Here is a 16,269-nt window from a genome sequence, read left to right as displayed (position 1 = left end):
AAACACAGGAGCACTTTCCTCGACCTCATGGTTACTACAAGTGGTGATTACCAAGCTAGGCAAAATCCTAAGCTTGGGGGAGTACGTATTTCTCATGGATCTTACATTCATGTTCACGCACTTCATATAAATTGCCGGTGCTCATCTTCTTTCATTGTATATCCATGTTAGCTTTATTTTTTCACTTTCTTCTTGTGTGTTTGAAAAACTCTATAAAACCCCAAAAGATGTCCTTTTGCTTGTCGGGGGCTTTCCCGTGTAAATAGTTTTTATCTTTTTTTCTTAGTTTATTTTGCTTTCTTAAGAAAAACAAAAACTCCAAAAATATTTCAATGTGTTTCTTGGAATTTATTTTCCTTCTGTTGAGTCATGAAAAGGGAAGATCACAATGAAAATTATGAGTGGCTCTAATATACTTTGTTGCTGATCTAGCGAAGAGCTGATATTACCATGTCTCCCCCTTTGTTTAAAACCTCCCTACATATTCAAGCTTAGTCCACGGAAACCTTGCATTTTTATTATTATTATCACATCATCCGGTCGTGCAAGTGAAAGGAAATAATGATGATATTGGATGAAGTGATCATGCCAAAGGAAATGGGTATGAACTCTTCTTGTTTTTCGTTTTTGTAAATATGTTGGTTCATTCAATATTGATTCAGTATATCATAAGTGAACATGTTTTTGATGACAATTAGAAAGCATAGCTTTTCATGTCATGCTTAAAGATCTAGGAGTTGATAATGATTTAACTTGTGTGCCAACATGCATTAAAATGGTTATGATGTGATATGGTAGTATGGTATTTTCCTCTCAGTGATTCGAGCGGTTTGACTTGGCCCATGTGCAAACATGTAGTTGATTCAAAAACAATGCATCCTTCATTATATTTAAGTTAAGAATGTTTATATCCTACTCATGATTTGTCCAAAGTTGATTATTTTCAATGCATGTTCACGATCGTTGTTGCTCTATAGCTGGTTGCTTCCCAATCTTTTCCTAGCCTCCACATGTACTAAGCGGGAATGCTGCTTGTGCATCCAATATCCTTAAAACCAAGTTATTCCACATGAGTCCATCATACCTACCTTTATGCAGTATTACCCTGCCGTTCCAAGTAAATTTTCATGTGCCACCTCTAAAATATTCAAATAAACATCCGTTTTGTGCACTCGTACCACTCATGGAGCGGTGGGGCGATCTGTATTTTCCATGCTAAGTAAATTACTCTCACGACGGGTGTTTAGTTGTCGTCATTGCACAAGAGAGGTTGGTATCAAGGTTGCCCGGTCTTTCTTAATTAAAATTAAATTAAAACAAAACTCTTTGGGATAGTTGATATGTTGGAGGGAACCCGTGAATTTAGATAGCAATCGTTGTGTATGGATGGTGGATAGGAGTAAAACTTTACAATTCTATTTGGGAACCACCAACGATGAGTTTAACATGGAAGCTACTAAAAACCTCTATCATGACATTAACCCTAAAGAACACCACTCAAAACTATATTTTCAAACCTACTTTGAAAACTTGAGCTCTGGCGCCTGTGCAAATCAATGCTTCCCTGTGCGAAGGGCCTATTTATTTACTTTTATGTTGAATCATCACCCTCTTACTTAAAGCACCAGACTTGAGAGCACTATTTTCATTTTTATGCACTGAGTCTAAACAATGTTGGATATGAGTATGACTAGGATCTTTTCTATTCTGAATTATAATATTTAGTCACTACTTGAATCTCAGAGGTGCTCCGCATATATGTTTTGCGGTCTCAGAAAGGGCTAGCGAGATACCATGTCACCATATTATATCGTGATTGTTTTGAAAAATTGTTGGCATGTGAGATATATTATTATTGCTTGCTAGTAGGTTATGTATTGCCACGATTGGATATGATGCTTAAATTATTATCATGGAAGTGTTTATTTATCATTTATGTTGAAAACTTTAACACTAGCTAAGCATATGTATAACAACGAGAACAAAAGAGTTTGTAAAAGTTTTCTTTATCACTTTCAGTTTGTCAACTGAATTGCTTGAGGACAAAGCAATGAGTTGAGCTTGGGGGAGTTGATACGTCTCCAATGTATCTACTTTCCAAACACTTTTGCTCTAGTTTGACCTCTAATTTGCTTGATTTGAATGAAACTAACTCGGATTGACGATGTTTTCACCAAAACTACCTTGGTGTTATTTTTGTGCAGAATTAAAAGTTCTGGAATTGGACGAATTTTTTTGTGAATTATTTCTGGCATTTATAAGTATTTATGGAGCAAAGACCAACCAGAGAAACACTGCCAGGGGTCCACAAGCCGACAGGGTGCCCCCCTAGGTCATGCCCTGATGGCTTGTGGGGCCCACGTGGCTCCTCCAACCCTAATTCCAGCCCTATAAAATCACATCTTTGGAGGAAAAAATTAGAGAGAAGTTTTAATCATGTTTTACGAGACGGGGCCGCCGCCACCTCCTGTTCTTCTTCTCGAGGACTGATCTAGAGTCCGTTTGGAGCTCCAGAGAGGGGAATCCGTCGCCGTCGTCATCACCAACCCTTCTCCATCAACACCGCTATTGTGCTCATCACCGGGAGTGAGTAATTCCTTCATAGGCTTGCTGGACGGTGGTGGGATTGGATGAGATAGATCATGTAATTGAGTTAAGTTTGATAGGGCTTGATCCCTAGTATCCACTATGTTTTGAGACTGATGTTACTATGACTTTGCTATGCTTAATGCTTGTCACAAGGACATGAGTGCCGTGATTTCAGATCTGAACCTATTATGTTTTCATGAATATGAGAGTGATTTGGATCCTATCTTGCAAGTTGTAGTTACCTATTATGTGTCTTGACCGCATACCCCAAGGTGACAATAATTGGGATTCTTTCCGGTGATTGTTGTAGTTTGAGGAGTTCATGTATTCACCATGTATTAATGCTTTGTTCCGATCCTCTGTTAAAAGGAGGCATTGATACCCTTTAGTTTCCAATAGGACCCCACTGCCACGGGAGGGGAGGACAAAAGATGTCATGCAAGTTGTTCTCGCAAGCACATATGACTATATACGTAATACATGCCTACATTATATTGATGAACCGGTGCTAGTTTTGTGTCGCCCTAGTGTGTAAATGTTACATGATTAATGTGATATAAATCATTATCCATCATCGGTCCATGTGCATATGCTTTACATATACTGAATCTTGCTAAGTTACTATTGTTGCTGCTACTGTCACACGTGCTACTCAATTGCTACTATTACTATTGTTACCAAAATTGTTGCTATCACTATTACTGTTACTACTGTCATTTGATGTGCTACTAAATCCTTGCTGCATAGAGATATCCTAGGTGCGGTTGAATTGACAACTCAACTGTTACGGACAATAAATATTCTTTGGCTCCCTTTGTGTCGAATCCATAAATTAGGGTGAAATTCTACCTGTGAAGACTATCGCGATCCGCTATATTTTTGGGTTATCACCCTCTCTCTCAAATCATGTGGTCATTATTCTCGAGTTCGACCTTCGCTTGAGGACAAGCGAGGTCTAAGCTTGGGGGAGTTGATACGTCCATTTTGCATCATGATTTCTTATTGATATTCATGTTATACGTGTCCATTATTCCCCCACTATCATATGATTCTTATGCTCTTCCTCTTTCAATATGCAAGGTACATCACAAAAGAGGGAAATATGTGGAAACTGGAATTCCGGACCAGAAACCCGAGAAAAAGGCAGAAAAATCACCAAACTCCAAATGAAGTGAAACTTCACGGAGAATTTTTATGGAATATTCAAGAATTTCTGGGCCAAAAATATACGAGAGGGGAACCACCCCCAAGTCGCGCCCCGATGGCTTATGAGGCCCCTGTAGGTCTCCCGCCCCCTCTCTTCTCCTATGTGGTGTGTTTTACCCTAGAAAAAACTGTAAGTTATCTTTCAGGCTGAAGCGCCGCCGTCTCGAGGTGGAAACCTGGGCAGAGGCCCTTTTGCTCTCCAGCAGAGATATTCTACCGGGGAAACTTCCCTCCAAGAGGGGAAATTGAAGCCATCGTCATCACCAATGCTTCCTCCTTCGTGGGAGGACCAATCTTCATCAACATATTCACCAGCACCATCTCATCTCCAACCCTAGTTCATCTCTTGTATTCAATCTCTATCTCAAAACCTCAGATTGGTACATGTGGGTTACTAGTTGTGTTGATTACATCTTGTAGTTGATGCTTGTTGGATTAGTTGGTGGAAGATATTATGTTCAGATCCTTAATTATTATTATTACATCTCTCATCTTGAACATGTTGATGAGGTGTGAGTAGTAACTATTGTTCATGAGGACATGAGAGAAGTCATGTCATAAGTAATCATATAAAGTTGGTATTCGTTCGATATTCTGATGATATGTATGCTGTTACCTATCTTAGTGGTGTCAAGTGAACATAGACTACATGACACTCCAGCATGTTATGGGCCTAAGGGAAGTCAATGCGGAGTAACAAGTAGATGATGGGTTGCGAGAGTGACACAAGCTTAAACCCCAGTTTATGTGTTGCTTCATGAGGGGCTGATTTGGAACCACATGTTTAATGCTATGATTAGATTTATCTTAATTCTTCTTTTATAGTTGCGGATGCTTGCGAGAAAGGTAATCGTAAGTTGGTTGTTTGTTCAAGTAAAAACAACACCTTAGCACTGGTCCACCCACATATCAAATTATCAAAGTAGCGAATGTGAATCAACTCAATATGATGAACATGACTAGACAGAAATTCTCATGTGTCCTCGGGAGCGCTTGCTTTATATAAGAGTGCTTTCATGCGTGTCCTTTGCTATAAAAAGGACCGGGCTACCTTGATGCACCATTGTTACTATTGTTACTTGTCACTTGTTATGAATTATCTTGCTACAAAACAATTTATCACTGTTACTTGTGCTCCTTGTTGGGTTCGACACTCTTACTTATTGAAAGGACTACGATTGATCCCCTATACTTGTGGGTCATCAACCAGGTGCACCGTTGAAAAGGACTCTTGGAGATGGATGGAAAACATAGCACCAGCAGATGCCACATTCTGGAGGCTGGGTGTGAAGGTACATGAAAGGTTTTGACGGGGTTCCAAGGAAAAGGGGGCTGCCCAAAGAGAACCTCGATAGAAGACAAGAGACCGTCGAAGCTCCCGAAGACATCTTCCGCGACCTCTAACGCGCTGAGGGGATTGCTGAAAGTGTCGTGCACTAGGGGTAACCCACCCGAGGGAGCCTGACCTTAGGCCTCATCGGAGCCCATGAGGCCTCAGATAGAGAGGAAACACTAAGGAGGGGGTGAAGATTTTCTTGCCTATCAAGACAAAGGGCGAGGACGTCAAACCCTAGATCTCCATCGTCTATATAAGGGGAGGCTAGGGAACTTCCGCATGCATCTAATGTCGGATAGAAACTCTCGATAGCAATATCAAACACCGGTGTAACCCCTCGCATGAGGTATCCCTCCACCATGAATAACAAAAGAAAGACGTAGAGTATTACTCTATGGAGGCCCGAACCTGGGTAAAACTCTCGTGTGATCTCCGCTCCCAAACTTCCAGCCACGCCTGGGCCCCTATCGAATGAGCTGACGATATTTCACACCGTTAGGGGAGCCGGTCAGCCCAGACATAGAGGTCCGGTATGAGGAGTCTGACTGAGTCATGATTATGTGACACATCACTTATCGAGTCGTCCGCTCGGGGGTGTAAGGGGTTTGGGGCGCCCGACTGAGCATCTACATTCAGGTGCCCCAAATGGATAGCCCGTTCACTGACCAATCAAAAAACAAGTCGACCACATGGGCTCCTCATACCAGCCCCATACGCTTGGGCTAACCGACACCCCTCATATCGTTTCCAAATCTGGGGTGTCCGTCAGGTCAGGCCAGGCCCCACCCTCGACCCAACATATATTCGTCCCCATCCTCTCTCCGGACCAAATCCTAGCCACTTTGCTCCGCTCCACTCCGCCCCCAAGCCCCCTTCCGACGATCTTTGGCATGGCCGACAAGGGATCCGAGTCGTCTGTCACTCGATCTATGGACTGGGACCTTGTCCCATGAGGGCCCGAGGAGCGCCCGATTCGGCGAGAATCCATTGCGTCTGCCCAAATGACACTTGGATCCGACGCTAGGCACGATGTCGCTACCTCGCCGAAGGCCGAAGGCCTGTCTGGCGGCCCAACGTCATGGCGAAGGCCCAACTCCTTCGTTGGAGTGCGGAGTTGTACGTAAATGTCCGCACTTGTGGCTCGTCCGGTGAGGGAGGCTATGGCTCGGCGTACCTGTCGTGCAAGGCAGCGTGCGCGGGAGGGGGCAGAGGCCAGCGAGGCAGAGTCGCATGCCGCGATGTCGCTAGTGTTGACCAGCAACCCTCGCGCTACAATCACGTTGTCGTGAATGTGTCGTGCGCCGACCACTACAAATCTATCGTCGACCTCACATCGACCGGCAATGTGCTAGCCACGGACTCCGACGAAGAAGAGTAGGACATGATAGACAACAACCCTCAAGTCTGATGAGCCGGTCCATGTATCATGTCCTACTCTACATCGTTAGCAACCACATCTTTACTCCGAGGGGCTTAGCTGGACACCGGACATGGACCCAGTGATGGCGCCGTCGTAGATTTAGATTAGGTTTTACATTAAATACAATTATATAAATTTGAATATTCATAATTGACATATTTGATTATGAAAGAGAAGATTTGAAATGTCATGATGTTTGAAGAAACAGATATAGCCGCCTTTTCCGTTTGGTTATGCAAACGGACAAAAAAAAGGGACAAATCTTCCGTCTGGTGGCCGGTTGGAGTTGCCACTCCACCTGCAAGACCTCCCCTTTCTCGCCACCTGAACCATTGGTGTCGAACAGCTCCACTGTGCTCCACGGCATGTCCCATTACATCCGGAGTAGCACTGTGAACTCCCCCAGCGCAAACTTTCCCACAATCTTCCGGCCCATCCTCTGCACCGCTGTTATCATCCACTACAGGTTGCGTCGCGGCGGTGCAGGTCGAGACGTACAAGGGGGCAGCGAGCCCGGGCGCACCCGCAGCAGGCGTTGAGCCCCATGGGGAAGTCGAGCTCTTCTCCGTCCCCCTGCAGACGTCGTGGGAGAAGAAGAGGGAGGCAGTCGTCGGGCCAAGGTGAGAGAGGAGGTCATGGAGGTGCAGGCGGAGGGGAAAACTGGAAGGCGCGCGTAAGGAAATAGATCTGCTGAACTGCTGAAGGATGGAGACTGCGGAAGAGATTGTAGGACGGTATGAGGGTGGAAAAACCGGTGGGAGATGGAACGAGCAAAAAATCGGTGGGAGGGGATGTGAATCCATGGAAGGGGTGGGGAACACATACAAAGTTCCCTTCAATAGTACAGACTTCGAAAACTTTTAACAAATACTCCTTCCGTTTTTAAATACAAGTCTTTTTAGGAATTTTATTAGATACTACATACAGAACAAAAAGAATGAATCACACTTTAAAATATGTTTGTATGCATTCGTACGTAGTCTGCTACTGAAATCTTTATAAGAACTTATATTTAGAATTAGAAACAGAGGGAGTAGTTCATTCTTTTTTAACATTCTGCCCGGATTTACACCATATGAACTCGAGCTCAGGCAAACGAATGCAAGTACAAGCATGTACATGGACGAAAACAAAACAAGTGTTTGACACAATGCGACAACACATTGATGATACCTGAGCTGCTCTTATGGCAATAAATAGCAGAGCCCCTGCTGTTTCGTAAGAAAGACGTAACTGATACAGGAAGATACTTGAGCTCGGTGTTCTTAGGCAATACATAGCAAACTAGCAGAGCTCACGCTGCTTCTTTCCTGAGGAGGCTTCTTAGGCAATAAACCGAGTCGGCTGTTGCAAGTATGAGCATTGGCTGCAGGTTCTGAACGTCTGACTGCAGATGTAGATTGTACCTGCGTATATAGCCTCTCCTTTCCAGAACGTTCTCACAGCCTCACTCTTTTCCTGACTCTTGGCCCGACCAGTTGTTCCCTTTCTGCTGTGGATCTCTCTTTAATCTCGCCTATGAACAGGGAACAACAAGAATATAAAGTAATAGCCCAACCAATGTATGAAGACTAACTATCAATGAACAATTGTCGAAGCATACGCATATATGCATGGCAGCCAAGTCTCATAACAATTGTTTGCTATGTTCGTATTTGTTATCCATCAATACTGAGTACTGACACATTAGTTGCATTAGAGAGAATACTGGAGCTTCAGTTTTTCAAGCTAACCTCAGTTTGAGTGAGCTCAGCCACCTTAGTAATGCGTATGCTCTGCACAGGCACAGAATTATGCAGCTCAGACAATTTGTATATATACATGTACCATTCATTAACATTGCAAATGCCGCCGCAAATAAAAAATCGCAAATAAAATTGTAATGCAGGTGGCCGTCAAATGTACGCTAGGATGCTGTGGCCATAAAGAACTAGCTGACCTTAACAACTGTCAAAGCTTCTGTAACAAGTTCCTCGAAGCGGGTTAGCTCACCCAAGCTCATCTGTTTAACATCTAGTTCCAGGGCCCTGAAATTAGACAGTGTGTGTAATGCGAATTATATCATCTTAGGCACAGCGTGGAGCAGTGTATGGATGTGTGATGAGTAATTACATTTGAGCGAAGTTATTTAGTGCAGATACTGACTCCGGAGCTGACTGCTCGTTCAGATCTAGCTGTTCAAAGAATCGAAAGAGCGGATTAGTTTTTCTTTAGATGGTTATGCCGTTCCTTCTAAATTATGAAGACATGTTCGGGTAACTTGCTGGAGAACCCAACCATGTATGAGGTTGGAACTAAATCTCCGATGCATGTACCAACTTTACCGGCACTAATTCTCTACCGCAGCTGCTTACCTAGGTAATTAGCCAAAATGGACCTATCCAAGATTGAATTCAAGCCTGAAAATTTAAATGCAACCTGTTTACTTCGAGATTGCTGTCAATCGCCGATAAACTAATCTCCATCATACCCTTTTTATGTCTACAGTCCTGTTTCCCTTGTCAAGTGCTTAACTGTAGCTAGAAACAGGATCTAGGATTAAAACAGGAAACCTATTCTCCTGGGAGGATACTTAGCTTAAAAGAGAAACTTTTATGTCACATTTTCCTTGTCATGCATCTGTACTGACTTCTTCTTTCTTTACACCTGGATTTAGTTTCACTTTGGAAGATGGTTATATGCTACTTAATAACTTAACCATTGGAGAAGCATTTAGCGAGGCTGTTTTTGGGCTGAAAATCAGTCCTTAGATCTTGATAGTGTCATTTCGGCCCTAAATAAAACAATGTCTTTTACCACTAAGGCTCAATTTGTGAGGGAGATGGAAGAGATGCGTGTTAAACCGCAGCAATATCTTGGATAGAGATAGACTATAGGTAGTTGTTTAAACCTCTTATCTCATTATGTATTCAAATATCTATCTCTAGTTTTCTTCCTCTCCAAGATGTAACTCTCTTCAAATCTCTTGTACGCATATCCAGGCTTGCAACCTGTTATATAAACACGCATCACGTCGCCCAACAAGGGTAAGACGTTTCCGCAAGTTCGCACATGGTATCAGAGCTTTCCTTTTCCAAACCATCTAGCGAAACAAACCCTAGCTATGTCTTCCTCCGGCGCCTCCCAGCCAAACCTCAATGGCCGAGTTACGGAGAGGCTTACCCGCACCAACTTCATCCTCTGGCGCGCGCAGATCACGCCGCAGCTAAGAGGAACGGGCGCCTTTGGCTACGTCGACGGCACATCACCGGAGCCGGCCAAGATCCTTACCTCCAAAGACAAGGACGGGAAGGAATCCTCTGAGCCCAACCCTCTACACCTGATCTGGGTTCGGGAGGACCAGCAAGTGCTGGGCTATCTGCTGAACAACCTCTCCAAAGAGGTGCTTGTCCAGGTGACCGCGATCACCACGGCGCACGCGCTGTGGACGACTCTCGCCGGCATGTTCTCCTCCCAGTCCATGAGCCGCGTCAACAACATTCGCACGACTTTGGTGGGCGCGCAAAAGGGCACACAATTGGTGCCCACCTTCTTCGCCCACATGCGCGGCCTCGCTGACGAGCTGGCGGCCGCCGGCAAGCCCATCACCGACGATGAGCTCATCTCCTACATCCTCCACGGCCTTGACATGGAGTATCAACCCCTTGTCTCCGCTCTTGACGCTCGCGTCACCCCGGTTTCCCTCGACGAACTGTTTTCCATGCTCAGTAACTTTGATCAGAGAACGGCTATGTTCCAGGGATCCGGCGGTTTCAAGTCGTCCGCGAATGTTGCGACCTGAGGCCGTGGTGGTTCCTCCTCTCGCTACCGTGGTCGCTCGCGGGGTAGATCGGGAGGAAACGGTCCCTCCTCTGGATCACATCTGTTAGGAAAGCCACTTATCTGTATTGAAGGCTCGAGGGGCATATATATATTACACATGACTTGAGGTGCAAGGAAAGTAAACATAGACTAATAAGGACTCCTAGACTAATACTAATACTTCCTAACACCCCCCCTTAAATGCAAAGCGTATGCAATAGCATTGCATTTGAAGAAGTGTAATACTAAAAAAATGATAATCCAAATCCGCGTCTTGAGAGTGTCGTCGTAGCATGAAGAGTCTTCAAAACTTGTCGAGTCACCGAAGGAGAGAACGAAGAGATGGCACATCAGAGGTAGACACCGCGTCACTTGAAGATACAAGATAAGTATCAAGAGAAGATGGGTTGTCAAAAGAAGATGGCACATCAAGAGGAAAAAACATTGTGCAGAAAATCATAGCCCACGACAACCGACGGTGAAAGAAGCTCGGTGGTTAAGGCACGATGAACATAGATTGACAATGCAAAAGAAGTCCAGAAAATCCTATAGAAAACAACAAGGGAAAATAGGCCACAAAAGTTGTATAGAAAGGATCAGGACCGGAGAAAGGCTGACGGACTAAGGTATGGTGGACTCGCATGGCATGAGAAAACACAAAATATCAACGGATTTGGTGGACGCAGCGGAATTATAGAAACTAAAAGAACTAGGAACAACGGGGACATGAGCACTGTTTTTTTTATTGTTGTTGAAATCAAAATAGGAACGGAGCAGAAGCTAGCGCACCGCCAGCCACGTATGTGACGGAAAGGCAGCAGCTAGCATGCATGAGCAAACGCAGCACCACGCAGCAAGAGGAATCAGGTAGCAGCTGGTACACCGGACGAAGATCATCAGGCAACAGCGACCAAACCCAGACAAACCAACACAGCAGCGAAGAACAACCGGGTAGCACGTCATAGTGTCACCAAATTCTGGGCAGCAGGTGCCCACGCTCCACGAGCGAAGCAGCTGGGCGGCAGGCGGCCACGCAGCTTGATGGATCTCACGGGGAGCGGTCAATGTGCATGCAGCGGTCATACGTCTGGCCAGGAGGTGGCATCGGCCTTGAGATGGACGAGGCAACCTCGATTTGGGTTGGAGTGGGATGGGGCGGCGCCTCGTTCTGGATCAGGAGCCGCCGCGAGATAGAGCGGGGACGAGATCCGATCGAGGCAGCAGGTGGAGCAGGGCGAGATCGAGATACGATCCAGGCAGCAGCCGGGGCGGGGCGAGATCCAGTGACGGGAACGGCGGCTGGAGTAGATAGAGGCGGACAAGAGATCAGGACGAGCCGCCCCCTGCTCAGATAGAGCAGCAGAACGAGCCGCCCCTGCGGAGACGAGATCGACCTAGAACAGATCTATCGAGAGGGAAAAAAAAGTTGGATCATAAGGACGAGTTGCAGCGTTGGAAGACCTAAACCTAGGCTAGCGGCCAGAGAGAGAAGGCGGCGCAATAGAAGATTGGATCGGGAGGGAGAGTTGCGGCGCCCAAAAAAATAACCTAAGCTCTGATACCATGTTAGGAAAGCAACTTATCTATATTGAAGGCTCAAGGGGCATATATATATATATTACACATGACTTGAGGCACAAGGAAAGTAAACATAGACTAATAAGGACTCCTAGACTAATACTAATACTTCCTAACAACATCCTCGTAACGGCCCCCTTCCTCCACCAACACAAAGGGGCGCCGCGGCGGGGCCAGCAGGTCTCGCCCAGATGCCGTGCGCTGTCAGATATGCGGCAAGCTCGAGCACACGGCTAAAGACTGCTGGTACCGCTTCGACAAAGACGAAGCATCCGGTGATGATGAGGAGAAGGTCGCAGCTACTGCCGATGGCTCCTACGGCGTCGACACAAATTGGTACCTCGACAGTGGGGCTACCAACCATCTCACCGGTGAGCTCGAGAAGGTAACCCTCCGTGAGAAGTACCACGGCAAGGATCAGATCCACATGGAAAATGGTGCAGGTATGAGAATAAGTCACATTGGTCACTGAGTCATTCATACCCCTCATCGAAAAATTCATCTTCGGAAAATCTTGCATCTTCCTAGCACTCACAAAAATCTGCTCTCAGTTCATAGAATTGCTATTGACAATCATGTCTTCCTCGAATTTCATCCCTTTTTCTTTCTCATAAAGGATCAGGCCACGAAGAAAATACTCTACCGCGGTAGATGTGTTCGAGGACTCTACCCATTGCTTCCACAAGATCAAGGATCAAATAAATATGCCTACGGTGCTGTCAAACTTTCTTCAACACGGTGGCATGATCGTCTAGGACATGCATCTTTTTCTTTAGTTGAACGTTTGCTTAGGAAAAATAAGCTTCCGTTTGTTGGTGAGCGTAGTGTCGAAACTATTTGTGATTCTTGCCAAAGAGCTAAAAGTCATCACTTGCCTTACCCTATTTCCACCAGTGTTTCTACACAACCACTTCAATTAATTTTTTCGGATGTCTGGGGTCCTGCCCCCAGTTCTGTTGGTAGACACACCTATTACGTAAGCTTCATTGATGATTACAACAAATTCTCATGGATCTATCTTCTTAAGAAACGATCCAAAGTTTTTCAAGTGTTTCAAAAATTTCAAGCACTTGTTGAACGCAAATTTGATTGCAAAATACATGCCGTTCAATCTGATTGGGGAGGGGAATATGAAAAATTAAATTCATTTTTTCAACATCTTGGCATCTCTCATCACATGTCATGTCCTCATGCCCATCAAGAGAATGGCTCTGCTGAACGCAAGCACAGACACATTGTTGAGGTCGGCCTAGCCCTCCTAGCCGGGGCCTCCATGCCCCTAAAATTCTGGGATGAGGCGTTTCTCACAGCCGTACATATCATCAACATGCTTCCTAGCCGAGTGATAAACAATGAAACACCCATCGAGAGACTCCTTCACACCAAACCAGACTATAAATCTCTACGAGTTTTTGGTTGTGCATGTTGGCCTAACTTCCGTCCATATAACAAACGAAAACTCATGTTTCGGTCTACTCAATGAGTTTTTCTTGGGTATAGTGCTCAACACCAGGTGTAAAATGCCTTGATGTTTCTTCTGGTAGAGTGTACATCTCTTGTAATGTTGTTTTTGATGAAACAAAATTCCCCTTCTCTGAGCTTCATCCCAATGCGGGAGCACTCCTTCGCCAAGAAATTCTTCTTTTGCCATCTCACTTATCTGGTACTAATCAAGGGGTTGATGACTGTGCTAATCATATGTTGACTAACCCTCTCACCCCTGCACCTGAGTTTTGTGATGATTCAGGGAAAACAGCGAAGAAAATGGAGTTTTTGATGATGCCCCGGTCGGTTTGTTGCCTCCATATTATATGTGCCTCCCCGCAGGAAGCAGATCCCCCTCGGGATCCGCACAACAGTCTGCGCGTCGCCAGAATCCCCTTCGGGATCTGCGCAGCAGCCTGGCGTGTCGGCAGTTGCCCGCACAGACACGGGTGGCGGCGCGTCAGGCGTATCCGCTCCGGTTCCTGCGCCCACTACACCGTGCCACGCATCACCAGGTGTCTGGTGCGGCGCCGCTGATGACGTTGTCCACGCACCGCGCCAATCAGGAGCGGGCGCCCCGCGGTTGGCCACCCCACGTGATGTATCTCATGCGCCCGTCTGTTACAAACGACGCGCGGCAGCTGTGGTGGCCCCCACTCCCGGACAAACCGACCCGGCTGCTCCCGAGACTGCATCTTCATCACCTGTCGATGCCGGCCTGATGCCTCTGGCACCGGCCACTGTTCCCGAACAAGCTGCACCACCATCTTCTGCCTCTCCAAAGCTGCCTCGCACACGGCTACAGGGAGGGGTAACAAGACCTGTTAATTACAAGCACCTAACCCAGTATGGTATGGTATGCTCTACAGGTGAATCTGGTGAACCACACATGCTTGAGGAAGCCCTTGGCGATGAGAGGTGGGTACAGGCCATGAATGATGAAATCATGGCACTACATAAAAACAAGACATGGCATCTTGTTCCTCCACAACAAGGTAAAAATATTATTGAATGCAAATGGGTATATCGGATCAAACGAAAATCTGAGGAACAATTGATCGCTACAAAGCTAGGCTTGTTGCAAAAGGTTTTAAACAGCGGTATAGGATTGACTATGAGGACACTTTTAGTCCTGTTGTAAAGGCTGCCACCATCCGCCTTGTTTTACCTATTGCTGTTTCCAGGGGCTGGAGCCTTAGACAGCTAGATGTACAGAATGCGTTTCTCCATAGCGTTCTGGAAGAGGAAGTGTACATGAAGCAACCTCCTGGGTTTGTAAACAAAACTGCTCCGTCTTATCTTTGTCGACTTGACAAATCACTATATGGGTTGAAACAAGCTCCAAGGGCGTGGTACTCACGTCTCAGTCACAAGATGCAAACTCTTGGTTTTTCTCCTTCCAAGTCTGACACATCACTGTTTATCTATAACACATGCATATTTGTTCTAATATATGTTGATGATATCATTGTCACCAGTTCTTCTGATGAGGCCATTACAGGGCTCTTAAAAGATCTCAGTACAGAGTTTGCTCTCAAGGATCTTGGAATTTGCACTATTTTCTTGGGATTGAAGTAAAGAGGCATGAACATGGTCTTCATCTCTCTCAAGAAAAATATGCAGCCGATCTGGTAAAAAAGGTTGGCCTACAAGGTTGTAAACCTTCACCCACTCCATTATCAAGTTCAGAAAAATTATCTCTTGCAGAAGGGCAGCCCTTGAGTTCAGATGACAGCGCTAAATACAGAAGTCTTGTAGGTGCTCTACAGTATCTAACACTTACCAGACCTGATATTTCCTTTGCTGTTAATAAAGTCTGTCAGTTTCTACATGCACCTACCACAGTTCATTGGACTGCTGCAAAGCGTATAGTAAGATATATCAAAAATACTCTCAATGTTGGACTTAGTTTCAATAAGTCCTCCTCCACACTTATTAGTGCCTTCTCAGATTCTGATTGGGCTGGATGTCTGGATGATAGGCGTTCAACAGGTGGTTTTGCAGTATTCTTTGGATCAAATTTAATCTCATGGTGTGCCAGGAAACAAGCCACTGTCTCTAGATCAAGCACAAAAGCAGAGTATAAGGCTTTAGCAAATGCTACAGCTGAGATCATATGGGTTCAGTCCATGCTGAAAGAACTTGGTCTCAAAATTCCTCAACCACCATGCTTATGGTGTGATAATCTTGGTGCAACTTACTTATCAGCTAATCCAGTTTTTCATGCTCGCACAAAGCATATTGAAATAGACTTTCACTTTGTAAGAGAAAGAGTTGCGAACAAACAACTTCAAATCAGATTTGTGCATTCTCGAGATCAACTTGCAGATGGTTTTACAAAACCGCTAGCTACAAGACAGTTTGAAGACTTCAAGCATAATCTCAACTTGATGAAGTTATGATTACAAGAGGGTGTTAAACCGCAGCAATATCTTGGATATAGACTATAGGTAGTTGTTTAAACCTCTTATCTCATTATGTATTCAAATATCTATCTCTAGTTTTCTTCCTCTCCAAGATGTAACTCTCTTCAAATCTCTTGTACGCATATCCAGGCTTGCAACCTGTTATATAAACACGCATCACGTTGCCCAGCAAGGGTAAGATGTTTCCGCAAGTTCGCACAATGCGGAGCGAGACCCAGCCGTTGGGCTAAGTCCTAGCATGGGTCGATGAACACGACAACGGGGAGGTCTATGATGTTATGTTATGCTCTAAATTCAAGTAAACACGACAATAGGTCTATACTGTTACGCTATGCTCTAAATTCAAGTATAAAGATAAAGGCTAACTTCTAATGAGCGAGCGGAGCGAGGCCCGTCGCGATAGGCTTGGGCCAGCAGAGCGTAGCGGT

At 45.2% G+C, this 16,269-nt stretch overlaps 1 protein-coding gene and 1 non-coding gene across 4 annotated transcripts in view; one reads left to right on the top strand and one right to left on the bottom strand.

The window, feature by feature from the left end:
• Positions 1-7,536: 7,536 nt before the first annotated feature.
• LOC123411036 (MADS-box transcription factor 51-like) overlaps positions 7,537-16,269 on the bottom strand; it is a 48,270-nt gene continuing 39,537 nt past the window's right edge. For 2 of the 3 annotated variants that reach the window (XM_045103955.1, XM_045103954.1), the window contains exons 3-6: positions 8,664-8,725; positions 8,491-8,578; positions 8,285-8,326; positions 7,537-8,067 (exon numbers count right to left, since the gene is read on the bottom strand). In XM_045103955.1, coding sequence (XP_044959890.1) covers positions 7,999-8,067; positions 8,285-8,326; positions 8,491-8,578; positions 8,664-8,725 — 261 coding nt within the window. In that variant the 3' untranslated portion in view covers positions 7,537-7,998. The remainder of the gene's footprint in view (positions 8,068-8,284; positions 8,327-8,490; positions 8,579-8,663; positions 8,726-16,269) is intronic. The other variant, XM_045103956.1, reaches the window with a different exon arrangement.
• LOC123414460 lies at positions 10,132-10,270 on the top strand. Its single transcript, XR_006614424.1, has one exon. It is a non-coding gene; the product is annotated as a small nucleolar RNA Z247 (small nucleolar RNA).

Source organism: Hordeum vulgare, chromosome 7H (assembly GCF_904849725.1).
Source record: "Hordeum vulgare subsp. vulgare chromosome 7H, MorexV3_pseudomolecules_assembly, whole genome shotgun sequence".
Classification (NCBI taxonomy): domain Eukaryota; kingdom Viridiplantae; phylum Streptophyta; class Magnoliopsida; order Poales; family Poaceae; genus Hordeum; species Hordeum vulgare.
This window is presented reverse-complemented; position numbering and strand designations above follow the sequence as displayed.